The sequence below is a fragment of the Zea mays genome, chromosome 4 (genome assembly GCF_902167145.1).
Source record: "Zea mays cultivar B73 chromosome 4, Zm-B73-REFERENCE-NAM-5.0, whole genome shotgun sequence".
Lineage (NCBI taxonomy): Eukaryota > Viridiplantae > Streptophyta > Magnoliopsida > Poales > Poaceae > Zea > Zea mays.
In genome coordinates, this window is record NC_050099.1 from 231039265 (window position 1) to 231066596 (window position 27332).

At 43.1% G+C, this 27332-nt stretch overlaps 1 protein-coding gene and 1 pseudogene across 2 annotated transcripts; one reads left to right on the plus strand and one right to left on the minus strand.

Moving 5' to 3' along the window:
- Positions 1 to 12954: 12954 nt before the first annotated feature.
- LOC100382331 (uncharacterized) lies at positions 12955 to 14657 on the minus strand. Of its 2 annotated transcripts, XM_008679329.1 has the most exons (2): positions 13974 to 14648; positions 12955 to 13427 (listed from the first exon to the last, which is right to left on the minus strand). In XM_008679329.1, exon 1 carries the CDS (start codon positions 14641 to 14643, stop codon positions 14011 to 14013), a length of 633 nt encoding a protein of 210 aa, XP_008677551.1. In that variant the 5' UTR covers positions 14644 to 14648; the 3' UTR covers positions 12955 to 13427; positions 13974 to 14010. The 2 variants fall into 2 exon arrangements, with proteins under 2 accessions (XP_008677551.1, NP_001168551.1); NM_001175080.1 differs by lacking the exon at positions 12955 to 13427 and having other exon boundaries at positions 13889 to 14657.
- Positions 14658 to 18340: 3683 nt separating this feature from the next.
- Positions 18341 to 27124, plus strand: LOC109945954 (reticulon-like protein B2; annotated as a pseudogene).
- Positions 27125 to 27332: the final 208 nt, after the last annotated feature.

Below are 27332 nucleotides of genomic sequence, written 5' to 3' on the forward strand. Positions count from 1 at the left end.
AATTAGAGATTAAACTTCGAACTAGGTGATAAACACCCTAGAGGACTTAACTTAGCCATCCCATAGTGGTAAAATGGAAGAGAGTGACAAAAACCCTAACCACACTCTTAAGAGCATATGAGCCCCAAAACAAAGTGAACAAGAAAGTCAACCAAATCACCTAACCACAAGTGGTCTCTTAACAAAAGTTGTAGCTAATTAAGTATTGTTGAGCTCTTGCTTTTGAATCCTTCGGGATGTCAAAAACAAGACAACATAAATTAGTATGTTGCCCACTTTTTCCTTCGGTTAACCTCTTTCCGAAGGTCATATGAAAGAAGAAGGTGACAAATAAAGAATTTGCATATCTCTAACAAGAATAGAAAGTACAAATAATAAAGAACAAGTCATCTTACTTATCTGCATATTCATCTCAAATTTCATTTTAGGCAATGTGATAACAATTACAAGCATACCTTCGGCTCTACACGAATGAGAGCTCAAAGATAATTTTGGAAGCGGAAGAAATGGGAATATTCTCCCCTCCCAAAGAGGTGAATTCCTAAGCTGGTGTCGAAGCTCTACCACATTGGAGAAGGGAGATTGCCCTCGCCGGACCTCCTCTGCTTGCCGGTGAACGTGGCCAGCCCTCGGCACCTCACGGTCAGTAGATTCCTGCCACCCATAGCTCCACTGCAACCCCATGAAGCTCCCCGGCCAGACCAAACCGAACTCTACCACCTTCGGCTAGCCGTAATTGGAGTCGCTGTCGATCTCCGCCACCTGCGCACTTGGACCAGGTAGCTCCGGTCACCTCTAGCGACGATCCGCACATCATCGCGACCGCCTCGGTCTCCCCGACACCACCAAGCCCTCCACCGGAGATATACTACCGTCGATGAGCTGCTTCGCCGCATTCTTTCCCTCGAGCACTATTGCGGTGATCTAAGGACCCTGGGTTTAGGTGGTTAAAATGCTAGGATGTTTTCTGTTAAGACCAAGACTCATATGAACAGTGCAATAAGGGTATGGTTTGAAGAAAAGTGTAAAGAAAAGCTAGGGTCCTTGGTGCAAACTCGTTTTTCCTTTCCTGTTTAGATTTAAATTCTTTTATTAAATGCAGAGAACATAGAATTAGCATAACATGATAAATATAAGCCCAAAAATGGTAGAACCAATTTTGTAGTACTAGATAAAGCAAACTTCCACCCAAAAATAGGAACCATACAGGCTTATTACTTTTCATGGTACTTTTGATTTAAAATGATAAACTGCTGCTCATTTCAAAATAATAGAGGGGAAAATAGAAGTACCATTGGACTGGGCTTGAGAAATTTAGAGTAGAAGCAAGATATGATTTGTCAATGTGTAAAATTATAGAACACCCTGGTCTAAGGTTGTCACACCCGGATTTTAGGGGCACCAAGACCCGGGCGCGAACATAAACACCAGATATGCTGGGACCAAGTCTCACACATATGATGTATAGTGGCACAGGATCGAATGTCACATCTTTATATATAACAGGAGTTCTATACAAAATAAATAATTACATTATAAGGAGACAACGGTCCAGCCACCCAAAGTTGACTGGGAGACGACGGCCTAGACCTCTCACGAACTCATCGCAGCATCCTCCAAGCGCCTCATCATGTGGTACCTATTCTTGACCTGTGGGGGGGGGTGTGAGACAGCAAGAGTGAGCTCACATACGTTCATCGCTCAACAAGTTGTGGGGAATAATGTGCATGAACTCGCCAAAGGTGGGAGTTCATGTGAAGTGTAAGGCTTACCAAAGAGGATGGCTGAAGCTGAGCATTGCTTTTAAAGTTGGTCAAAATTTTATTAGCCATTACTAAGTATAAGTAAATACCAACCCAATTAAATAGTAGAACGAAAGTAACAACATCACCTGCGATGCAATGCATATGACAATTTGAATTTAAGTTCCATAGATTAATCATGTGAGGGTCCGAGCCGCTCATGACCGTGAGCACGGCTAGTATACCAGTTTTACACTCTGCAGAGGTTGCGCATCTTTACCCACAAGTCATGTTACCCATCTGCCAAGGGATCGCGACTTCCCATACACCTCTACCGAGGAGGCGAGGCAGGGTAACACTACGAGGCCTTTACAAAGTTCCACTAGCTTCAGAAAACCCGCTACAGTTTATAGGAAGCTCCAATGCAGGAATCCCTTGCAGGACCGCCATCGCAGCAAAATCCTCCCGAGGGCCTCCCTACACTGACCACTCCCCTACTGCCCTTGCCCCTTTCGGGTAAGGTAGTCTTCCACTAGCTTTCCTAATTAATCGGCCAAGGGCGTCCCATTAAACCCTTGTGGTAGCACTGTTTTCCCGGGTGGTCGCTCCATGTTCCAATTAACATAATGATCTTATCATGAACAGTAATAATAAACAGATAATAAAAGTGTGATCATGAATATTGTATCTTCATACCCAAAACCACATAAAGCACTAGCAAGTACTACCCAAAAAGTTCAGTGGTAAACAAGGTATAAAGATAGACAAACTAGGGTAACCTATTAGGTCCCATCAAAATTAACCTATGCAGATCATTATGATTAATTAGAACATGAGTGGGTAGAAAGAAGTGATCAAGGGCACAACTTGCCTGGGACTTGAGATTCCAGGTACCAGGATGATTCTTCAGATCCTCGAAACCTCACTGCTAGTCGTAGCAATACAAACAAACATGGTATAGACAAAATTAACATCACACCAAACATAAGTACAAATTGAATAAGAATATTCTATACGCTGCTACGAGATCGCGGAATCGAGAACTACTAACATCGGAGTTACGATTAAGGAGTTATGATTTTATAGAAGATCTGTGTGAATAATTATCTCAACTTTAATCTAAGTTATAAATTGACCACTGATCATAGTTTAGTAAATAATGATGAACGCATTAACGAGACTAACCAACATAAGTTAAATAAAGATCTAATCATAAAATAATGAGACATGGTATAATAAATATTGCTATTGTGTAATAGATATTTTTACGAGACTAACGCAACTGGAATGAGTCAAATCGGAATTAAAATGAGGAAGTTATGAATTTTCCAATATTAAGGCATTCTTTTTGTACTAAAAATGATTTCTGCCCTTAATTAATTCAATTTCCTCAGTGAACTGTACTGCGCGCACAAAACTGGAAAATTCCAGGGTCAGTCTGCAAAACTGACCCAGACTCAGCATACTCTACGCAGGACTGCGGGTTTGTTTCTCTAAAACTTAGGGCCTCATCTGCAAAAGCGACGCAACGAAGGGGGTACCATGCGCTCAGATCCACACGATTCCCTATCAGCGGTCCAGATTAGACTCTGTTATCTACGAAACAGTACGCCACGCTGGCCGATGGATCTCCCATCGATGGTGCAGAGTTTAAACGAGAGCGCCTGGTCGGATCCGTTCGATCGCAATCTAACGGTTCCTGTTATCTCTATCCGAAGCGTTACGCGGCAACCAAATCTGGGCCATCAAAAGAATATCCAACGGCACCAGGCCTTCTTCTATCTCTGTGGGCCACGGCGAACAGCACGCACCGCGCGACGGCGAGGCCACCGGAGCAACACCCGGCCAACCCCACGATGATTCTATGGTTTATTACCCAGACTAATCAAACCTAGACTAAGCGGCGACCAACATGAATCCAGGGGAGACATCCATACCTTGAGTTGCGTGCCCAACATCCCTGGCCACGGGACGCCACAGCCCTGCGGCGGCAAAAGAGCGACGACGAGAAATTCGCACTGCACCCAGGCGTCCCGGAGATGCTCCCAGCCCGGTTCCGCGAACTCGGCCCTGCTCAAATCTCTGAATCGACCGCGGCCGTCCCGCCGAAACCCGCTCCCGATGAACGCTCAAAATGCCACCTTCGCGAATCCGCCCAACGGCCGACTGCAGTCGCAGAGGAATCCCGACGGCGGCGGTGGTCAACCCGAGCTCAGATCCCGCCGGTTCGAGCTCGCGATTTCCCAACGTTGCCGGTGCCGTGAGGGGGTTTACGTGATTGGGTTCGAGGGCACGAGAGAGGGATTTCCCCGTCATATAACCAGGAGCCTAGGGAGTCGCCATGCAAGTCCGGCATGCCCGGCCGGTGGTTACGGAGGTAGTTGGTAGGTGGGCAGATGCGGGCGAGTTTGTTGCGCAGCGGAAGGTGGGAGAAAGTCCCCTGGCACCACGGAGTCCGCGCGAGGTGGCGATGGATCCGCGTGGCGCGACGCTTTCCGCGCGGCGACGAAGACCGAGAGGTGGAAGACGGGTCCTCAACCAGTCTACCAGGCCGAGGCGCGAGATGGGGCCCGCGTGGCAGTGGCACGAGCGAGGGGCGCACAGCGCGGCGTGAGACACCGAGGACCCAGGCCCGCACGTCAGTGACTTCACAGAAAAGAAAAAAGGAAACGAGGAAATGGGCTGCCGTGGGTGAGTTTGTGTATTGGGCTGAAAGTGAGGTGAGGGCCCGGTTAGGTTAGGTTTGTTTTATTCTTTTCTGTTTTATTTTTTTTTCTTTTCATTTTTTTCAAATTTCAAATTTGAATATGGATCTTGTTATGAATTTCGCCATTGGCCAAATGTTCAACTTCATTTCTCCAGTGTAACAATAGTATTTGTTTTTATATACTTATTTTTATCAACAAAATATTTTATTTCTCCTCCTTTCCAATTTCTAGAATTTCTTTTAGGATTTAATTTTCCCATTGGGGTATTAACATAATTATTTTTTTTGTTTACCATATTTTTATATCATCACAAAATGCACACAAAGTAAGATCCAGCATGATGCACAGGTTGTTTATGTGCCACTTGTTAATTATTCACTTTTCAATGTGGTTATTCACATGTACCAATGAGTAAAGGCAACACATATAGGGAGAATAATCTTAGTTCTTATGCTTTTACAAATTTGGGTATTACAAATCCTACCCCCTTAAAAATAATCTCGTCCCCGAGATTTAGGAGGAAAGAGGATACAAGTCTATCTTGTAGTCTAGATTTCATTTTCTAATTAGTTCTAGTACGAAAAGAATTTTTTTTTATAGTCTATATCAAATTATCAGGTGATTAGGAAGGCATATGTATGGCCACCTTATTATGTAGGATAAAAGATGTCCTAGAAGTATGAGTAGGTGTTGGTAAGAAAGAGTGGGGTAAGGGAAAGACTCCGCCCCAGATTGTGGATCTTGATTCCTTTGGAGGTATGGCTTGAATATTATCATTCCTCAACGAGTTTGATCTTGTTCTTCTCGAATCTTGGGGTCTTCTTCCGGATTAGGGACAAGAGGTCAATATGAGTTTCTAAGACCATGGTAGAATCTTTTGAGATTAGTTAGATCTATTAGGATAAGATGAGAATCTTTTCGAGACGAGATGAATCTATTAATGTAAGAGAGTATCTTTTAAGACAAGATGGATCTTATTAAGAGAGAGTCTTTTAAGATAAGAGGGATATATATGAAATAGGTACATTTTTATGGAGGATAATCTAAGTTGTCTAGTTACCTTATGAATTCTATTTATGCCTATATGTATATGCAGATGTAATTGTGGACATTACTCCACCACTCATCACACTCAATCAAAGATCCAAATCAGACAAATATCATAAGAACAAACATTCAAGCATACAAATACCTATAAAAATAGTTTTGTTTTTGTTCCTAAGAGTAGGTCTCCTATTCCTAAAGTCACTTTAGGCACAGGATTTCAAAGTGTGAAATCCACATTTGTCTTTAGAATGAAAAGGTAAGAATAATCAGAGTAAAGCGGAAATAGATGAGAAAAGATTAAGAAAAGTTTAGAAAAGAATCAGAGTAGCAAGGTTAAGTAAAGAATGCTTGTCCAGTTCTATCTAGGTTTCATCCTACAGTCAACATTCCTCTGATACCACTTCTGTCACACCCGGATTTTAGGGGCACCAAGACCCGGGCGCGAACATAAACACCAGATATGCTGGGACCAAGTCTCACACATATGATGTATAGTGGCACAGGATCGAATGTCACATCTTTATATATAACAGGAGTTCTATACAAAATAAATAATTACATTATAAGGAGACAACAGTCCAGCCACCCAAAGTTGACTGGGAGACGACGGCCTAGACCTCTCACGAACTCATCGCAGCATCCTCCAAGCGCCTCATCATGTGGTACCTGTTCTTGACCTGTGGGGGGGGGGTGTGAGACAGCAAGAGTGAGCTCACATACGTTCATCGCTCAACAAGTTGTGGGGAATAATGTGCATGAACTCGCCAAAGGTGGGAGTTCATGTGAAGTGTAAGGCTTACCAAAGAGGATGGCTGAAGCTGAGCATTGCTTTTAAAGTTGGTCAAAATTTTATTAGCCATTACTAAGTATAAGTAAATACCAACCCAATTAAATAGTAGAACGAAAGTAACAACATCACCTGCGATGCAATGCATATGACAATTTGAATTTAAGTTCCATAGATTAATCATGTGAGGGTCCGAGCCGCTCATGACCGTGAGCACGGCTAGTATACCAGTTTTACACTCTGCAGAGGTTGCGCATCTTTACCCACAAGTCATGTTACCCATCTGCCAAGGGATCGCGACTTCCCATACACCTCTACCGAGGAGGCGAGGCAGGGTAACACTACGAGGCCTTTACAAAGTTCCACTAGCTTCAGAAAACCCGCTACAGTTTATAGGAAGCTCCAATGCAGGAATCCCTTGCAGGACCGCCATCGCAGCAAAATCCTCCCGAGGGCCTCCCTACACTGACCACTCCCCTACTGCCCTTGCCCCTTTCGGGTAAGGTAGTCTTCCACTAGCTTTCCTAATTAATCGGCCAAGGGCGTCCCATTAAACCCTTGTGGTAGCACTGTTTTCCCGGGTGGTCGCTCCATGTTCCAATTAACATAATGATATTATCATGAACAGTAATAATAAACAGATAATAAAAGTGTGATCATGAATATTGTATCTTCATACCCAAAACCACATAAAGCACTAGCAAGTACTACCCAAAAAGTTCAGTGGTAAACAAGGTATAAAGATAGACAAACTAGGGTAACCTATTAGGTCCCATCAAAATTAACCTATGCAGATCATTATGATTAATTAGAACATGAGTGGGTAGAAAGAAGTGATCAAGGGCACAACTTGCCTGGGACTTGAGATTCCAGGTACCAGGATGATTCTTCAGATCCTCGAAACCTCACTGCTAGTCGTAGCAATACAAACAAACATGGTATAGACAAAATTAACATCACACCAAACATAAGTACAAATTGAATAAGAATATTCTACACGCTGCTACGAGATCGCGGAATCGAGAACTACTAACATCGGAGTTACGATTAAGGAGTTATGATTTTATAGAAGATCTGTGTGAATAATTATCTCAACTTTAATCTAAGTTATAAATTGACCACTGATCATAGTTTAGTAAATAATGATGAACGCATTAACGAGACTAACCAACATAAGTTAAATAAAGATCTAATCATAAAATAATGAGACATGGTATAATAAATATTGCTATTGTGTAATAGATATTTTTACGAGACTAACGCAACTGGAATGAGTCAAATCAGAATTAAAATGAGGAAGTTATGAATTTTCCAATATTAAGGCATTCTTTTTGTACTAAAAATGATTTCTGCCCTTAATTAATTCAATTTCCTCAGTGAACTGTACTGCGCGCACAAAACTGGAAAATTCCAGGGTCAGTCTGCAAAACTGACCCAGACTCAGCATACTCTACGCAGGACTGCGGGTTTGTTTCTCTAAAACTTAGGGCCTCATCTGCAAAAGCGACGCAACGAAGGGGGTACCATGCGCTCAGATCCACACGATTCCCTATCAGCGGTCCAGATTAGACTCTGTTATCTACGAAACAGTACGCCACGCTGGCCGATGGATCTCCCATCGATGGTGCAGAGTTTAAACGAGAGCGCCTGGTCGGATCCGTTCGATCGCAATCTAACGGTTCCTGTTATCTCTATCCGAAGCGTTACGCGGCAACCAAATCTGGGCCATCAAAAGAATATCCAACGGCACCAGGCCTTCTTCTATCTCTGTGGGCCACGGCGAACAGCACGCACCGCGCGACGGCGAGGCCACCGGAGCAACACCCGGCCAACCCCACGGTGATTCTATGGTTTATTACCCAGACTAATCAAACCTAGACTAAGCGGCGACCAACATGAATCCAGGGGAGACATCCATACCTTGAGTTGCGTGCCCAACATCCCTGGCCACGGGACGCCACAGCCCTGCGGCGGCAAAAGAGCGACGACGAGAAATTCGCACTGCACCCAGGCGTCCCGGAGATGCTCCCAGCCCGGTTCCGCGAACTCGGCCCTGCTCAAATCTCTGAATCGACCGCGGCCGTCCCGCCGAAACCCGCTCCCGATGAACGCTCAAAATGCCACCTTCGCGAATCCGCCCAACGGCCGACTGCAGTCGCAGAGGAATCCCGACGGCGGCGGTGGTCAACCCGAGCTCAGATCCCGCCGGTTCGAGCTCGCGATTTCCCAACGTTGCCGGTGCCGTGAGGGGGTTTACGTGATTGGGTTCGAGGGCACGAGAGAGGGATTTCCCCGTCATATAACCAGGAGCCTAGGGAGTCGCCATGCAAGTCCGGCATGCCCGGCCGGTGGTTACGGAGGTAGTTGGTAGGTGGGCAGATGCGGGCGAGTTTGTTGCGCAGCGGAAGGTGGGAGAAAGTCCCCTGGCACCACGGAGTCCGCGCGAGGTGGCGATGGATCCGCCTGGCGCGACGCTTTCCGCGCGGCGACGAAGACCGAGAGGTGGAAGACGGGTCCTCAACCAGTCTACCAGGCCGAGGCGCGAGATGGGGCCCGCGTGGCAGTGGCACGAGCGAGGGGCGCACAGCGCGGCGTGAGACACCGAGGACCCAGGCCCGCACGTCAGTGACTTCACAGAAAAGAAAAAAGGAAACGAGGAAATGGGCTGCCGTGGGTGAGTTTGTGTATTGGGCTGAAAGTGAGATCAGGGCCCGGTTAGGTTAGGTTTGTTTTATTCTTTTCTGTTTTATTTTTTTTTCTTTTCATTTTTTTCAAATTTCAAATTTGAATATGGATCTTGTTATGAATTTCGCCATTGGCCAAATGTTCAACTTCATTTCTCCAGTGTAACAATAGTATTTGTTTTTATATACTTATTTTTATCAACAAAATATTTTATTTCTCCTCCTTTCCAATTTCTAGAATTTCTTTTAGGATTTAATTTTCCCATTGGGGTATTAACATAATTATTTTTTTTGTTTACCATATTTTTATATCATCACAAAATGCACACAAAGTAAGATCCAGCATGATGCACAGGTTGTTTATGTGCCACTTGTTAATTATTCACTTTTCAATGTGGTTATTCACATGTACCAATGAGTAAAGGCAACACATATAGGGAGAATAATATTAGTTCTTATGCTTTTACAAATTTGGGTATTACAAAGGTTTTTGATAGGGTTTATCCTCTTAAAACTAAAAATGACTTAACTAAAGAAATGCAAAATAAATGGTAAATATGTTAGACCAGTAAGTTCTCTATTTTTCCTAGATCACTTGGTAGATGTAGAACCTAGAAAAAATATAACCAACCCTGATCTAGAGAGAAAATAAGTGGTAATCTTAATAAGCAAAACAAGGATGACTTTAGAAAACCCTAGAAAATCATCCTTGAAGGGATAAAGTCCCAACCTTCGGAATGATTGCTCTTGTGCTAAGAAGAATCTAGGAAAAATACCAAATTTGTTGTTTGACATTTTTCAAAGGGCAAGTTAGTTGTAAGTGCTCTTTTGGCCAAAAGCTTTAGAAATGCCTAGATAAAATCCTACAATAATTCTACCTATGAAACTTTGTAGAATTCACTAATACCCTGTCTAGTTAATGGGAAAAATACCGAAAAAGGTAGTAGACACAATTACCTAGGCCATGTAGTGTTAAGTGCCCCCTCTGCACTAGTTTGTCATTTTTGTGTAGAACAGACCTTAATTAGTTTTGACTTCAAACTCATATGGAATCCTTTAATAACTAGTAGGAAGATACTCTAATTTTTATAGAACTTTTGGATTTTTTTAAGTACCGGTTGCAGTTCAACTCACTCTCTGAAGCTTAATTAAAAAGAGAAGGAGAAGTTAAGAATAACCTAGATTGTTTGGGGCCCTAAGCGAATTTAAACAAAAACATTGTCAAATACAAAGTTGAATATCTTTTTAAGTTCTATAACTTTTATTTTCGTACTTGCTCCATCCGAGGTCGTTTGCAAAATTTGCATTTTATATTTGACAGATTCATATGCAATTTTCGGAACCCAAAAGATTTCAAATGAAAAAGTTGTCAACTACAAAGTTTCATAACTTTTTAAGAAAATCGCTATTTGTACTAGTGTTTTTTAAGAAAATCGCTAGTGCAAAGATGTTTCCACTGGCGATTCTTGAGTTAGGCTGGCCACTTTATTTGTACTTGCATTCGATAACTGAAACCGCATGTAGGAATTAGATCTCACGACAGAGTTGTTTTGTACTAGTGAAAGCATCCTTTTTATGCTCATCTCACATGCATACACCTTCGACCATAATTGCAAAAGTTCTTCCACAAATGGTTTAGATACACATGAATATCATTGTCAAGTTGCTTTGAGCCTTGAATTAGCATCGACATCATAATGAACTAAACTTGTGCTTTAAACATATTTAGGAGGGATAGGTTGTAAATAATATAGAGACGAACCAAGGTGCCGCTTGGTTCCCAAAATATAACGTAAATGGTAACGGTAATGGTTTGCATTCGATTACCAACGGTAACAAATTTGAATAGACTTGTATCAATTTCTAGGGTGGTATCCGATTACGGTTGGACTTAAACAAACATGATTTAACGTTATTTATTATCTATTACATTACAAACATATAAACCAAACAGCACCCAAGTGATATGACACTGCTCTGCGCATCAAAAGGGTTCATACCATCAGCGCTTAAACCAAACATTATCTACGTGATTGGATGCCTGCTTCTCGGTAGCCAGCCTGTGTGCGTGCATTGGCTGCCCAAGAGCACCTGATTGGATGTCTGCTTGCGGACTAGTACAGAGAAGCTCTATAGTGGCGGTCGTAAACCTATTTACAGTGACGTTTTTTGTAACCGCCGGTGCTAGAGGCCAGTAGAAATCATCATTTTTACAGGCGGATAACTGAGAACCGCCAGTGAAAATCGATTTTCACTGGTGGTCGACATAATAAACCGCCAGTAAAAATCGATTTTCACTAGCGGTCGGCATAATAATCCGCCAGTAAAAATCGTTTTCAGGAAACATAAAACGGGTTTTAAAAATAGCAAAAAAACATTTTTATTAGGTGAGGCCGCTCACCCACCCCACTCGCCTGTCTCTATCGAATTCACAAGTCGCAACATTTTTCGTGTACTACACGGTTGCTAGGAATCGAACCCCTGACCACATCACCCTCGCGTGTACCCTCTTCTACCATTCCACCTATGACTTGCTTTGTGTCTAATTTGTAGTTTTGTTGCCCACATATTACAACCAACTGAGTGTAAATTGCTTGTTTGAGATCGTAAACGAATTCAAATAAAAAAGTTGTCAACTACAAATTTGAATAATTTTTGAAGTTCTACAACTTTCATTTTGACACTTTTTTCATCCGAGGTCGTTTGCAAAATTTGAATTTTAAATTTGACAAATTTAGATACAATTTTTGAGAGCTGAAATGATTTCAAATAAAAAAGTTGTAAACCACAAAGTTTTATAACTTTTAGAGATCTACAACTTTTATTTTGAGGGTTTCATCGTACGAGGTCGTTTGAAAAACTCAAAAAATTAAGGATAAAAATGATTTCTAGTGGCGGTTTTCATAAAGAACCGCGTCTAAAAATACGATTTCTAGTGGCGGTTTTCTTAAGAAACCGCCACTAAAAATAGCACAGACGGTTGATAACTGAATCCGACTGTAAAAATATACCGCACCGCAGGCTTTGAGCCTTTTTCTACTAGTGCAATGAGCCAAGGGCCGGTTGCCTAGGCAATCAATCATGTTGCATATTTTTTGCGTTCTCTACAAACTTTAGAAACGTTCTATCAACTTTTCGACATTACAAACCATCAACGGGGTGCCATAACATAGGGAAAAAAATTCTACGCGGCAGGGCCGTAAAGCCACCACCGTGCGCTCCTGATGTCGATGCCTGCCGCGTGGAGCTCTTGCGTATCTAACGCTCCCACGACAATCACCCTTCCAGACGGCTCGAATTACATATGACAGGATCGGCTCAGCTCTACTCCGTTCTGTTCGCTTCTGCTTTAGGTGCGTGCCTAGCAGATGGTGAGGCGGCGTCGCGCGGCCCTCTCGACGGCTCGCCGGCCGCGCTACGGGGCCTGCTGCAGCAGCCCCTCCTCCACGCCTACGAGGCCAAGGACCCGGCCGCGTGCATGGACATCCGGCGCCCTCGTGGAGCGGCGGCTGCCTCGCCACGTCCGTGTTCGTCTACTTTGGAGCCTATTCCCGGAGGAGGACAATCTGGACAAGCTGTTCCTAGGCAGCAACCTAAGCCTTTGGCAAGGATGCTACAGCTGTTTTGGAGCTGATTCATTCTCCCCGGGCACGTGCCTTACCTCGCGTCTGTCTGGTGTTCGACAAAATGCACATGTGGTCACAAGCTTGGCAGAATGCAGTCAAGAGATGGGTACTCAGAACTGTCTTATGCAGTCAAAATTTCAATCTAGTGTTCCTGAACTTCTTGCAGGTACAAAGAGCAGTCAAGAGCAGAAGTGTGTGTCTGTGATTGTTATGAAGTACAGAGCATAACTCTGTCTTGCAATATTGAGCTCATTAGGTGAAATTGTGCCTGTAAAAGAGCTTTGTATTTACCTGTCTGTTTGTGCTTTTGTGCAATGGAATAAACAATGATATTATACTGAATAAACATGAATGTTCTGAGACAAATCATTTCGAACTGCAATTGCAATATTTAATGACATTGAACTGGGATTGTCAGCTTTGAATGAACCGGCCAGCTCGTACTCCATTATTACAAAGTTACTAGTAGAATTTTCTACACGTGAACTTAAATTTTCCAAGTATGCTACTACTGATTGTACTCAAGTGTCCCTGTGCACACTCGCATGAGCTAGCATCTGCCGATGCTCTTTTCCTTCTCTTCCAGTTGGTAGTCTTTTCGGTCTGAAATCTAGATTGTCAGATATTCTCGTTATTTGGCAATCCATCAAACTGCAACTTCTTAACTACTGAAGCAGCACCTTGATCAACTCCAAGTAAAAGACTTGTGTATCCTCCTTGTACACCCTGAGCATCCATTTCTGAAGACGGCGGCCACCAGTCACGCGTGGCGGCGGCGGCGGCGGCTTCAATATGATTAGCAGGACATGTTTTTTGGAAGCCAAGATACGTATCTGTATGGAAGCGTATGGAAGCAACGATGGTAAAGCGAGCCGTTCTGTAAGCCAAGCCGCGTATACGTCCGAGGCTTAGCCGAGCTGCGTATACGTCCGAGGCTTTATCCATGAGATGCAGATGCCGTTGAATATCCACGCGTCGTTAATCGGTGCCGGGCCGCACCGGCGGCCTCGTGCGGCACGGCCGCGTGCAATTTTTTTCCTAACATAGCATCTGCCTTGCACTCTTCTTAATGAACGCCCAAAGGGGCAGCAATATGAATGTCTACATGTTAGCTCGTGTGAATACCACCACCACTGCCTTGAGTATAGCCAGTCTCTGAATTTGTTAAATTCAGTTAAGTTCATGTTATTTTGATCAGTATAATTTATATGTATATATCTCTCCTACTAATGCATATCTTCGTATTTTTGTTATAGTTTTTCTAAATTAAATTAAACATGAAAATGTTTAAATTGCTAAACGTTATCCTACATATTATTGACATCATTGAGATACGACGATGCATGAGGACGGACGTACATGTGGCTGGGCTAAACTACCTGTTTGTTCGTCGATCCACGAGCGCACTCAACTTATTTAAGGCAACCAGACGTGTTGCAGGCACCTCTGATCGCTGATGGACATGTCGGCCACGGCGACTGTGGCCGTGCAGTTTATCTCCAGCACCACGCGCCGGTGCACCAATCCGCCCAGCACGGCGACGCGCCCGCGCACACGCGTGGCAGTGGCCACGACGACGGCGCCTGCCGCCACGACGTCCTCCAGGAACGCCGGGTCCCCCAGGAGTGCGCCCACGGCGACGTCCACCGTCACGTTCAGCCGCACGGTCCGCCGCGCCGGGGCCGTGCCAGGAGGGCCCAGGGCCTCCCCGACCTGACGCGCGCGGTAGTAGACCGACGTCTCCGTCGCACCGTACCGCAGCGATGCGGCGTTCGGGTTCTTCACCGACACGTCCGCCACCACCGTCAGCGACAGGAGTGGCGTCGAGGAGGCCGAAGATGACGCGACGGTGGCGCCGGGGTCCTTGACACAGATGGCGTTCATCTTCATCACGGGCTCGCGGACGCGGTAGACGGTCAGCGTCACAGCTAGCGAGGCAGCGCCGATGAGGATGCTGATAATGCCGCATGAGATGAGCACGCAGCGGAGGCGCAGAAATGGGAAGTTGACAACGGCGTTGCTGCCCATGGCATCAGTGGATCGGATCATGGGAGGCCAAGTGCTGGTTGCATTGGTTGGAAGAGAGGTAGGAGAACGGTGAAGTAGCGAAGATCTGTGGTAGGTAGTGGGTGGGTGATCTCGAAGGTTAGTGGTTTAAATGTTTTGTTTTACAGTTTTATATGATGGGATTCAGCTGGCATTGGAAAATTTAGGATCGTAATCTATTTCTATTCATTTTTATCTAAAATAATAAACAGCTCAAATTAATTGTAAAGAAATATTTAGATCATGATCCGTTACCCTCCCTAGGACCGACGTACTTAATGTTAAATAAGACGGTTCCTAGTGGTATTCCTAGTGGTTACTACTTGGTCGACATATTTAAATTTAAATAAGTATGTCGGTTTCTAGTAGCTGACGTAATTAACGTTAAGTATGTCGGTCCACCACAATAACTAATGTACTAAAAGTTAAGTACGTTGACCCCAGGAACTAGCATACTTACTGAAAGCTAAGTCAATTGAACGTGTCGATCTCTCTCTTCTCCCACACGCATTCCTCTTCATCAAACATCGTAATGTCACTTCGGCTCACCAAACGTCGCGCTGGTGCCATGCCCCGAAGCACCATCGCCGTGTTGCACCCCTGTCACCTCGGCAACCCCCCCCCCACCCCCCCGCCGCCACCGCCACCGACATGGAATCACACGGCCTCCGTGCCCTGACATGCCACTGGCTCCGAAGCTCTGACGCCTCGTGGCCGCTTCACCAACCCAGCTCTTGTGACACCGCCAGTACTGTTGGCCGCCCACGCCCCCACACTCCACAACCATCGTGCCACTACCGCTGCGCCACTTCATCCCATGTCACTGCGCGCTAGTGCCACCGCATCCCGAACCACTGCGCCTCATGCGCCCCATGGTCGCGTGCCCGAGGTAGCGTGCCCCACCATCGTCCGTTCGCCCTCGTGGTACTAGCTATTACCTTAATTATGTATTATATTGTATTTTTATGTATTATATTGTAGTGTATATTTATCAAGGTTGTAGAGGAATTCGTGTAACACACATTTGCTGTCAAGCCTCGTGTTACGAAATGCATGTCTAGTAGGTGTCAAAAGTTGATCCGATTGAAAAAGCATGACCTCTCAATTCATCTTTGCAAATGTGGCTTCAAGCCAAACTATCTGTTGTGACACGAGCATAGAAAGATGGATGCTCCTACTGAGTCAAGATATGTTGTGGTGGTAGACAAGCAAAAGCATGACCCATTGCATGCACTACAGTAAGTCAAGATATGTTGTGGTGGTAGACAAGGATGGGACTGAGATTACTAATACATAAGTACCAATCAAGCAGCTCTGGTACATGCCTATCACTCTACTTCTTAAACGAATGTTTCTAAATTAGGAGACAACGAAGCAAATGAGGTTTCATAAGGAAGGGGATCATCAAGACCAAGATTCGGATATCATGGTGCATGGATCAGATAGTGAGGCATGGCAAGCACTTAACCTTTTTATCCAGAATGTGCAAGGGACCCTAGAAGTGTTTGTCTTGGTTTGTCGATGGACCAATTCACTCTTTATAGCAAAAGTTCCACTTCGTACTTATGTTGGCTGGTTTCATGATGCCCTATAATCTCCCTCCTAGCAAATGCATGAAATAAGGGGACACGTTCCTTGCTCTAATTGTTTCGAGCCCTAAGGATCCATTAACAAAATCAATGCATCTATGCAACCATTGAACGAAGAGCTAAAAATGTTGTGGCAGGGAGTAGAGGCTTTTGATAGCCATATGAAATGTAGATTTAAACTACGCGCGACATATCTATGATCAATTCATGATCTATTGGCATATGACATTTGGTTTGTCTTGTGTGTGCACGGTAGGTCGTGTGTCCAGTATGTTTGGGTCACTCGCAAGCATATAGGTTAAGGCACGGTAAAAAAGGTGTTGGTCACTTGTTCTCAAATGCTGTGAATCAAGAACAAGGCAACACAATTGTTAAAGATTAAGGACCTTCATCCTTCGAAGCATTATCTCCTTTCGGATATAATGATATTTAGACGGAGGTCATGAAGGTCACACCTTCATCATTTATGAGGATAAGAGTTCATAGAGATAACATATGTTATCCATTCATCCATTCATTCATATATCTATTTCGTTATATGTGCATATGAACATTAACATAATTTATATTATATTGATATCTTCGGCTTGATTGAAGGTGTTGACACGAGAGCAAATATAATATCTCGTGAATAGTACAGGGGTACTGTTCACCTATTTATAGGCACGGGACGCAGCCCAGATAAAAATACATTTATGACCTTAACATGTGTTCATAATTGTAACATAAATCATTAGGGACTAGCTAGTCTTTTCCTCTTCGGCTCAGCATCATGCTTGATCTTCGACACCACTTTAAGCCGAAGTTGTTGCTCTTCGGTTATAACTTCGGCATTCATTGTTGTCATTTTCGGGCTATATCTTTGTCTTAAAGACCTTCGGCGGAAAATAAGACTACCATCATGAACCTTTGTTTATGACGAAGATCCTATTATACTCGACATTATGCTAGAAATAAATGGTTAGTCGTGTTTTTGAGGACCTTCGGAAGAGGAAGGCCCCCAACAGTAGCTCCTCACAGTATTAGTTTGTTTCTTTGTAACAAACTCAGACTGCGATATGAACGGAGGCCTTTAGCCGAAGGTCCGAAAAAACACATTCCCTTCGCTAGAATAGTGAATCGTTCTGAATCATGGGCCCCACCGCTCAGTGGTGCTTTGTGTATATATACAGAGGCTTGCGCTATGAATATTTTTCGTGCTATCTGGCTTTTTATGCTGTGATTGTCGTTTTAGTTTTCTTCTTCTGTGAGCTCAACTGTTTTTTGAGCTTCGGCTTTTGCTGTGATCATCATCGAAATGGCCGAAGATAAGAAGACAGTAGACTCCACATTGGTTGGTTTTTACGAAGCTACAGAAAGGACCAATGTTGAAAAATCACCGATGAAATGTTGGCTGGGCTATCTGGGGATTCCAGCGACAGTGATAGTTTTGATGTGAAGAGTGATAACGAAGATGTCAAAGATCGGCCATGGAGGCCAAGTCATGTTGTTTTAGGAAAATCCACTATTAAGCAAGGACAGATTGAAGCGATGAAGGGAAAATATTTTCATGATATATCCATTGTGAGGGCTAGGGGAGAGAGTACCGTTCCTCTTCCTGAAGCAGACGAAGTAGTGGTTTTTAAGAGTTTTATGAAGGCTGGGCTTCGTTTTCCCTTGCACAGGATGCTGGTTGAAGTGTTAAAGACATTTGAGATATACCTTCATCAGCTTACTCCCAAAGCTTTAATTAAAGTGGGGTTTTTATTTGGGCCATGAGGAGCCAAGGGCTAGAGCCAGATGCCAAGTGTTTCTGTAACATTCATGAATTATCCTACTAGACAGAGGTAATTGGAAAGGAGCAGTATCATAACAACTTTGGGTGTTGTAGCTTTGTGCACCTCTCTGATGCGAGGTATCCCGTGCCAACGTTCTGAAAGAAATGGTTGGGCTCTTGTATGAAACAGTGGTTTTATGTCAAGAATTATTTGAGCAAGAGGGAAGATGTGAGGGGTTTGATCCAGCGCCCCATACGGTCACGCTTCGGCATCAGGAGGCCGTCGATTGCAAGTGGGAACAAAGTACAAGCATGTTTGATGGATTTTAACACACTGTGTACTTACATCGGTACCATGGATTTGGTCCAGGAGCATATTCCCTATAAGGTGTGGCTGCTTGTTAATGACTGGGAGATGCCGAAGGAGACTGCTGCTAGTTCTAGCAAGGGTGGTCTGGTTTACCTGAGATACACCTATCGCTACAGAAATTAGTTTGATGAGCCGAATGATGACTGGCTTGAGGCTATCGAAGATACTAGTGACGAGTTGTTGGGAGCTTATACGAAGGCAGAGGATGAAGCCATGACCACTGCCTTCGGCGCTCGCGGAAAGAGGAGGTTGAATAGAGTTTTTGATGTAATTGGATTTTTTTATCCTGATTACTGCTTTCATGTCCGAAAACAAGGGTCGAAAAGAAAAATGGTGACTTTATATTCTTCCATCACGCCTAAGCAGAAGAGAGCTAAGGTTTTGACAAATAGGTCGAAGCCACACTCTTTAGAAAGGACAGCTGCAATACCTGATACAAAGAGGATAGGGATTGCTGAACAGGTCGAAGCTATCCCCTTGGCTTTGGAAACAATTTCTGCTGTGACGATCGAAGCTAGTGTCGGTCTAGTAGAAGAGTCAAAGGAAGAAAAGCATTCAATATTGTTGAGTCCCCTAACCACAACGGGGTTGCCGAAGCTAACTACTGCTGCAACAATGAATCCTAAGAAGAGGAGGATGACCAATGTTTTGGATGTTGTTTTAAAATCTACAAAGATATCGACTCCTACTTCCACTGAAGCTCCCGAGGACAAAGCTGAAGATCTGAGAGAAGTACCCACTGCAAGTGCTTCTCTCACTCACATTGAAGCTGAAACTTTGGGGGCTAAGCCAGCAGAACTAGCGAAGGAAAGTCTTCATGAAAAGCTAACATTGCCTAATCCTGAAGCACCTTCCCAAGTTGATTTAGAATATATTGTTCGTCATGCTTCGGGGAAACAACTATCCGAAGAACAAGCTACCGAAGTGCAACATTATGCAAGGGATCTGAAATACCAGTGGGGATCCTTAGTTTATGGAGGGAGCGACAAAGATGACTTTCTTTACTGTCTACCAGATAGCAAGGAGATTAATGTTTGTTGGGAAATGATGGACAACATGGGATACTCAAAGCTTGAGCTTGGTCTATCTGCAATGACGAAGGACCAACTTGCAGACATCCTCGCTTATAACAGCCTATAGGTTTGCATATTTAGTCTTTGCATTTGGTAATTTTTGTTGTGATGAATGATTGTGTGGTGATTCTTATTATTGTTATTTGTATGTTTTTTTTGTTTGTCAGGGTCTAATTCTTAGCAAAGCTTTAAAGGATCAAAAGGATGCAGAAGATGAGGGTAATCAGATAGCAATTGGAAACCTTCGTTTGGAAGTCATAACGCTGAGGAACGAAGCTCTCGAGAAGGATAAAATCCTGCTCTCCTTGATAGAGAGATTAAAATCTAGTGAAGCTAGGCTGTCTAGCCTTTTGGAAGCAGAGCAGAAGATGAAGCAGTTTGAAGATAAGCAACAGAAAGATGCACTGATCATCTCTCTATGTCATCCAAGAGCAAAAAGGGAAGAGGAAAAAGTAGATGCTTCAAGTGCACGGAATTAGGCCACTTCATTGCGTATTGTCCACACAAAGACAAGGATGAAGGGATGAGGAGTTGTTTTGGATGCAATGATAAGGATCATATGATCACTTCATGCCCGCTCATGAAGAATCAAAGACGTGCATTCTCCATGATGACCCTCACCAAAAACAAGAATGGACAACAAGCATCATACCAAGCTGAGCGACGCTTCTGCTACAAGTGTGGTGAGCAAGGTCATCTACGTAAGGTATGTAAGAAGGGTAAGGTTCCTAAGAAAGTAAATTTATCTCAATCCTATTCGCTTAGGAGACCCAAATCATACACTTATGCTAGATCAATAATGAGATCACCTAGATCCAGCACAAATGCTATTTGGGTACCCAAGGCACTACTAAATGATCTCTATGGACCTATCCCGAGATGGGTACCAAATTGTGCCACCAAGACCATGCAGGTGCCTCGAGATGGACTAGAGACCTTGGGAGAGATTAAGATGGTTAATTCAACTCTATGCTTAAGTTGTCAATTTATTGTCTATTTATTGACCCAAGGTTGAATTATTGTGCAATACTAATCCCATGTTCATCTCGATTTAAATAAGTTGTAGAGCTCCTTAATCATTATTGGTGAATCAAGCAAAGGACTTTGATGAGAATCTGCAACTTGCTCTCCAAAAGACGGTACCCATGTATCTTAAGTGCATTATTTTCAATCGGTATTGGCTTGTCTTGCTTGACCTATCCTTGGAGTAATTATACCTTTAAGATTGCTTGTTGTATAATGTCATTCATTTGGTGTTCTAGCAATCCATGTTTTTCAATATAATAATCATGCTTGCTTGATCATGGTTGTGTGCTTTATAATGTATATCTATTGAATCTTCCAAATTGGTAGCTTTTCATTTGATATATCTACCATGATTAACTCTCTTGGTGTATGTGGCTAAACATGTATCCTTTTGTAAATCATGTTGTGTGGTTTTTAATGATTATGTATTAACCTATGTGCAAGCATGATAGTCATGTTTAGTCCATGTTCACATGATTGCTTTGTCTTGGTACTCTATGTATACCAAAACAAGAAATCCATGTTGTGTCTCTAATGCACCCTCTCGAGCTATGAGGTGCATGATCAAAAGGAGCCCTCAGTTGGTGACAACAGGTGCTCTCACTCCACACTACCTAAAAGAATGGATCTCATGGCATTCAGGTAAAAGGCAAAGGTATGGAGAATGGAACTATGCAATTTCATTGAATATCTTGAAGTTTCGTTGATTGTGATCATAGCTATGTTCTTGCCTTCCAATTGGTATTATCTTGGCTTAGGTGCTTTATGCTTTAATAAGTTGTTTCCTTTCATTTGGTGTACCTAAGAAAATACTTCTTAATCATGGCGTGCTTAGACATTGTGCTTTATATGTATGATCCTGCCTTTTAAATTGGTATATGTGTTGCAATGATCATCATGTGTGAAGCATGCCTAGGTTGCTTTTAAAATGTTATATATCTTGAGGCATGCATTGTTTCCACTAGGCATAAGTTGTATTATGTCATCTATTCAATTGGTATCTTTTTGTGATGCAATTGATATATTATGCCTAGACCATGGTATGTTGTGAGCCCCTCTAGTTCTAAGGGATGCTAGAATGTGCAAGGTGCAAGTCATTCAAAGACTTGATGCACAACTTTAGGGGGGCACACATAACTTGTGTATTTTGAGACTAACTATTTCTTGAGTGATTCTATATAGTCTCAAGGTGGAAAAGGGAAGATGAGCAAGAAATGGAGCAATCGGGACTTGGGTACCTCCACAAGTCGAGTACTTGGTATCTAAAGTTGTTAGTAATTGTGTATTTAAAGATTGCTCATCCTCTATAATAGTTGGTGATCATAGATGATTGTCTTTAAATATCATGGAGCTATGTTGGTGATGATCTTTCATTTAGTAGCCTCGGTAGTGTGCTTCAATTGGTATATCTTGGTGATCACTAGAATAGAAGTTTCCTCTTGTGCCACAATACTATAACTTGTTCTAAGTTTGGTGTCTTAGCAACAAGAAAAGGCCAGGATAAAGGATCAGGCATAAGTGTGAAGGAGCTCCCTAGAGATAAAGCTTTCAAGATGGAAATCTTAAATTGATGACAAAAGGAACTCCGCCTACTTAGATGGAAAGTACACCATCACATGGTAAAGGTACAAAAGGAGGTATTGACCTTTTTGCGTATTTGTACCTTAATTTCCCTCCAATGCTTTGTGTTGCATATGTTTAATGTGTAAGGGGGAGTAATGTTAGTGTGTTGCATTTTCCCTGCTTAATACCAGGTTGTCCCTTGACATCATCCTATGTTCTTGCTTTAATATGGTTTTGGTGTTTGATGTCAAAGGGGGAGAATTTGTGCATTAAAGCTTACCTCGACCTGAGAGGAAAGCTTATCTTAAGGATGAAGATATCTTCAGGGTGAAGATTAATTTTTTTGTGTGCTAAAGGACTCAAAGGGGTTTCCTTGAGTTACTTTGATCTTAAGGGGAAGAATGTGTTAGTGTTGTTGATAATGCTTATCATATGCTTCTTGTTGTATTATATGGTGATAATGCATAATTAGTGCTTCCGTTGATATGAATCAATTGGTATCTATTGTGTTTATTGTTTATCTTGTGATAGATATTCATATGGTTCTAGTGGTTTAAATTGGTATCTTAATGATGAATAGTGGTAGGTTGATATTCTTGTGGTATATCCATTTAATTGGTGTTTAACCCTGATTCTGTGCATTTGTGTGTCATACACATCACGGTTTGATTATTGACACAATGCATCCCATGGGTGCTAAGGTGTAGTAATGCTTCGCAATTAGCCTAAGTATGTGCAATTTGGCATATAAGGCCAAAGTTGAGATTTTAATGTAAGCACATATTTAGGGGGAGCATTCTATAACTTAGAATAAAAAAATTGTGCTTTAAATCTTATTCTTGTGTAAGCTTTAATTGTGTTGCCAGGAGATTGAAAGCTCTCTTGTGGGTTTTGGTGGTTTAGATGACAACCCAATTGAAGTACTAACAGGTGTGCTAAGTGTTGAACAGGTGCTTAATGCAAAGCTAACAGGGTTCAACACAAGTGAACAAGTGTGATGGTCCAAAGACTAGAATATCTATAGATAATGGACATCACAAGTAAGATGGACATTGCTTAAGTGAGGCTCGGTGTGCGGAACTCAGAGACAACCGATCAAGCCAAGGATGGAGGCAAGATGAGCTTAGAGGTACCAAGTGCACAGGAGAAGGTCAAGGAGACCAAGGAACCCAAAGCCACGGGTGAAGAAAAAGACTTGCAAAGTCAAGGTTGATCGAGTTAAGAAGAGTTATGGTGCATCAAGGGTCACTACATAAGGACATGACTTACAACCAATGAGGTAACACCTACGGTTATGTATTGTAAGTCATAAGGCTTAAGATCAAGCTTGAGAAGTGAACAAGGTCACTAGAAGGAGGAGCAGTGTCAAAACCAAAACTGGAAGCAGTCCAAAAGAGCTAAGTTTACTTTGACCTTTAGTTTGGGTTGTTCCTATGTTTGGATATGTTCTATGTGACCTTTGCAAGGTGTTGTAGCTTATGTGTATTAATCTAGATCAAGTCAAGTTGACTTGATGGTTTTGAAGATCAGTCTAAAGTAGATCAGAAATCCTAGAGTAAAGAGGTATGATCCCAAGACTTAGTCAATGGTTTTAGTGGCTAACTATGTGCGTCTAAGTGCTAGGGATCATCCCAAAAGAAGACAAATTGGAGTAAAGAAGTTGCACCAGTCTGAGAGCACTGGACAGTGTCTAGTGCCCAGGCTGGCCCCTTGGTGAACAGGCCTCTCTCAGGAAGCAGTTGGTGGCGCTGTGGCTATAAATCACCGGACTGTCCGGTGTGCACTGGACTGTCTGGTGCGCTAGCCGCACGCCTGACCAATAGTCGGCCGCGTAATCAGCGTCGACCACGTTAGCCAAGCCAACGGTCATCAAGTCACACCGGATTATCCGGTGTGCCAAGTGGCCGAAGGGTGGCAACAGTCAGCTTCACCAGGAAAGGAAGGAAATCAGCTGATGTTCACTGTCCAGTGTGCACCGGACAGTCCGGTGCACACGCGGACAGGGAAGGCTGATTGCTTCCCATTTGAAGAACCAACGGCTAGGGGCTCCCTTGGGGCTATAAAAGGACCCCTAGGCGTCCATCTACATGTGTGGAAGACTCCCAAGTGCAGCAACACTTTGTAGACTCATTGCAAATCATTTTCCTCTCCCTCTATTGTGTATTTCTCTCTAGTTTGTGTAAGAGGCACACTTATAAGCCTTTAGAGAGAGGGGAAGTGCTGCTGAGAGAAAGATCAAGATCTTGAGCATTGTTACTCTGTTGGAGTGTTGTCAAGAAAGTTGTAAGCAGTCGTGACAAAGTTGTAACAATCATCAACATATTGGAAGGCTCTATCCGTCACGTTGACAGATTTGAGCACATCGGAGGACGGAGTAAGATACTCCAAGCCAAGGTGTGGCTAACTCCAACGAGGACTAGGTAAGCATTTCAGGCTTGGCCGAACCTCGGTATAAATCCTTGTGTCCTGCGTGCTCTATGTTGTGACTCTTATCTTGTCTCTGTTTCTGTTCTTTGTCTCTTGCTTTAGTACGATGTGCACTTCATATACTCTTATCTGTGGTATAAGTTACTTGTGAAGTGTAGGACTCTTCGATAAAGGATTGGACAACTCGACATGGACTACGCAATGGGCTTCAAGGAATTGAAGAATCAACTAGTCACTACGCTGCATACTCGTACCAGGGAATGTTGCAAACGGACCTTCGTTGCTGGGCTAGAATAGAAACTGACGTATGGAGGACTTGTGAGATCTTTCACTCTTCGACAACAAAAGCCTTGAGGACATCAGCGATGTGTTATAGGGACGTCTCACGATCTTGCTTCTAGAGTACGTACGGGCCAATCGAGTGCCTAACCTTGGGTGCTCCGATCTTGTTCGTGAGGAAGAAGGAATGCCTTCTTCGTTCAATGAATCCGCATACCACCAAGGGAAAAAGAAGTCTGAATCCGTGTCTTCTCTGCCATTTGATTTCCTTCACCACTAGCACCAGCCCCGCAAGCTACTAGAGTATAGCTACTTTCGCTACCTTGACTCTTGTTATTATCCAGACCCATCAAGGCATTCAAAAGCAATGAAATCAAGATTCATAAGCAAAGCGAAGGCCAAGCCTGATCTCCCTTTCCCTTGATATGGTGGACTCCTAAAATAGGCTTTCTTTGTTCGTATGATTTTTTAGAATACTATAATAAGCCACTCCTAAAATGGGCTGGCTACTCGAACCAAATATTGAACTTGCTCTTTAGCATAGGTAGACTTCACTACCCGGATAGGTCAGCCTCATTCCCATTTCTCTGGTCCTATATGTATTTTTGCAAGTACCATTCCTGTTATTCGCATTGATTGAGTACTTTAGAGTTTTCTTCTTGATGGAAGTGTCAAATACTTAGTAGGAAGTCCCGGTGGGTAATCACCAAATGTTCTAGTACGAGTACATCCAGTTTCGGGTGGTCATCTAGTATGGGACCTAAGAGAAGCCCTTTTTGAATCCTTTTATTAAGCCATTGCTAATCCCGTAAGACAATCCTTCAACGTTGTATAAAAGAGTTCAATACAAAAGCACACAAAGGCTTTAGACTATGAAAGGCTACCTTTATCATGCATGAATAAGGCCGAGGGATTATGTCCTCAACAAACCTATCTACTACTAAATAACAATTAAAGGGACGCCAACAATTGGAGGTGATGGTAACGGTGAAGATTCTTCTCTTTTTCCAGGGTACATAAAGATAAGAAGGCAACGAAAAGCACTTTGAAAATTAAGAAACCGATCCACTATTTGAAACATGTCATCCACGTTAGAAAGAGAGCCATGAAAAGCATAGATCCTCAAGGAAAGGAAAAAACACCACTTCGTCTATTTACAATTCCAGGCCGTGCTTTCTTTTATTTAGTAAGCTCAGCCGAAGACCGGTAGCACCTGCAAATGAAACATGCATGCCTTTCACTGCGCGCTTTTACTTGCTTCGGAAATCAAACAATGCATTTCCTCTCAACATAAACATATACCGATCTTTCTCTCACCTTGTGTACAAGCCTATTATTCTATCGGTATGCCTATTTGACCCATATGTGCTAAACCGGTACTTGTTACTTACTTCTATCTATTAAACGTTACCGGTACTTAGTTACTGTGACTTAATCATGCTTAGTACTAAACCTTACTATGTAGTTTAGGGCTAGGGGTTAAATTTTAGTTTCCTGTTAGTTTGCAACTTTGCATTAAAAATGGAAGATATGACAGAGATGTGAAGGGACAGGGAGTCTGAGACCATTTTTACAGACTCGGCAATGCCATTTCCTGTGGTGAAAAGAGGGGGAGGGGGGGAGGAGGACAAAAAAATATGATATGCCATGTTATAAATGATTCTCATTAGGAAAATAACCACAACAGAATATTGTTGATGAAAATGGTACTCATATTTATGGTTGCATAATCTAGACTGTTAACATGATGCTGTTCCATCTTCTCATCTGTATTCCTCTGTGAAGCTGCTGATGTAAGAAGACCTCTGCTGCAGTAGTTGGCGGTGCAACTGTCTTGTGGGTTCTGTTCGAAACTGTGGAATACCACCTCCTGACCCTGGTTTCTCTTGTGCTGATTGCTGCACTGAGCATCTTATTCCTATGGTAAGATTCCACTGTCTTTATCAAAAAGTAAGGAAGATATCTGAAGTGCATCTGAAGATCTTGCTGTGAACATCGCGCTAGCATTGCGTGCTGACCAAATCATTGTTCCAATGTTTAAGGTGATCTTTGCCCTCTAGATTGTTCCAATTGTTCGAAATCATTGTTCCAATTGTTCAGATAGGAATTGTTCCAGGCCTCCATTCTGTAGTAACCGAACGGCCCCTTAACGATTCTTCGAACAGACACTCTGGTTAGCTAAACATCAATTCTCCAGACAGCGGTCTTGATCCTCCACACGGTGCCGATATTGGACCACAAGTATGAGGACCAGGTGGACGATTTCGCTGCAAAGGCACACAGGGAGCTCTGCAAAGAATATGAGGTCCTGGACGCCAGAGTTCTGAGCAAGATTCCAAGATCTCCACCAAAAGATAAAAGAAACAAAACTAGAACAAACCATCTAGAAACTCAGATCTAAAGGATGACAAGCGAGACTTGTTTTTGGCTTGGGCGGCAAGAGTTTGTAGCCGGGTCGGTTTGTTTCGGCTTTTCGCAGCTTCTGGTCACTAAAAGCTGCTGCGGACTGCCAAAGACTCAGATTTTCAGCCAGCTTCTATAAAATTCGTTTGATAAAACATTCAAAATCAACATAAACATATAATCGGTTGAGTCGTTGCAATATTAGT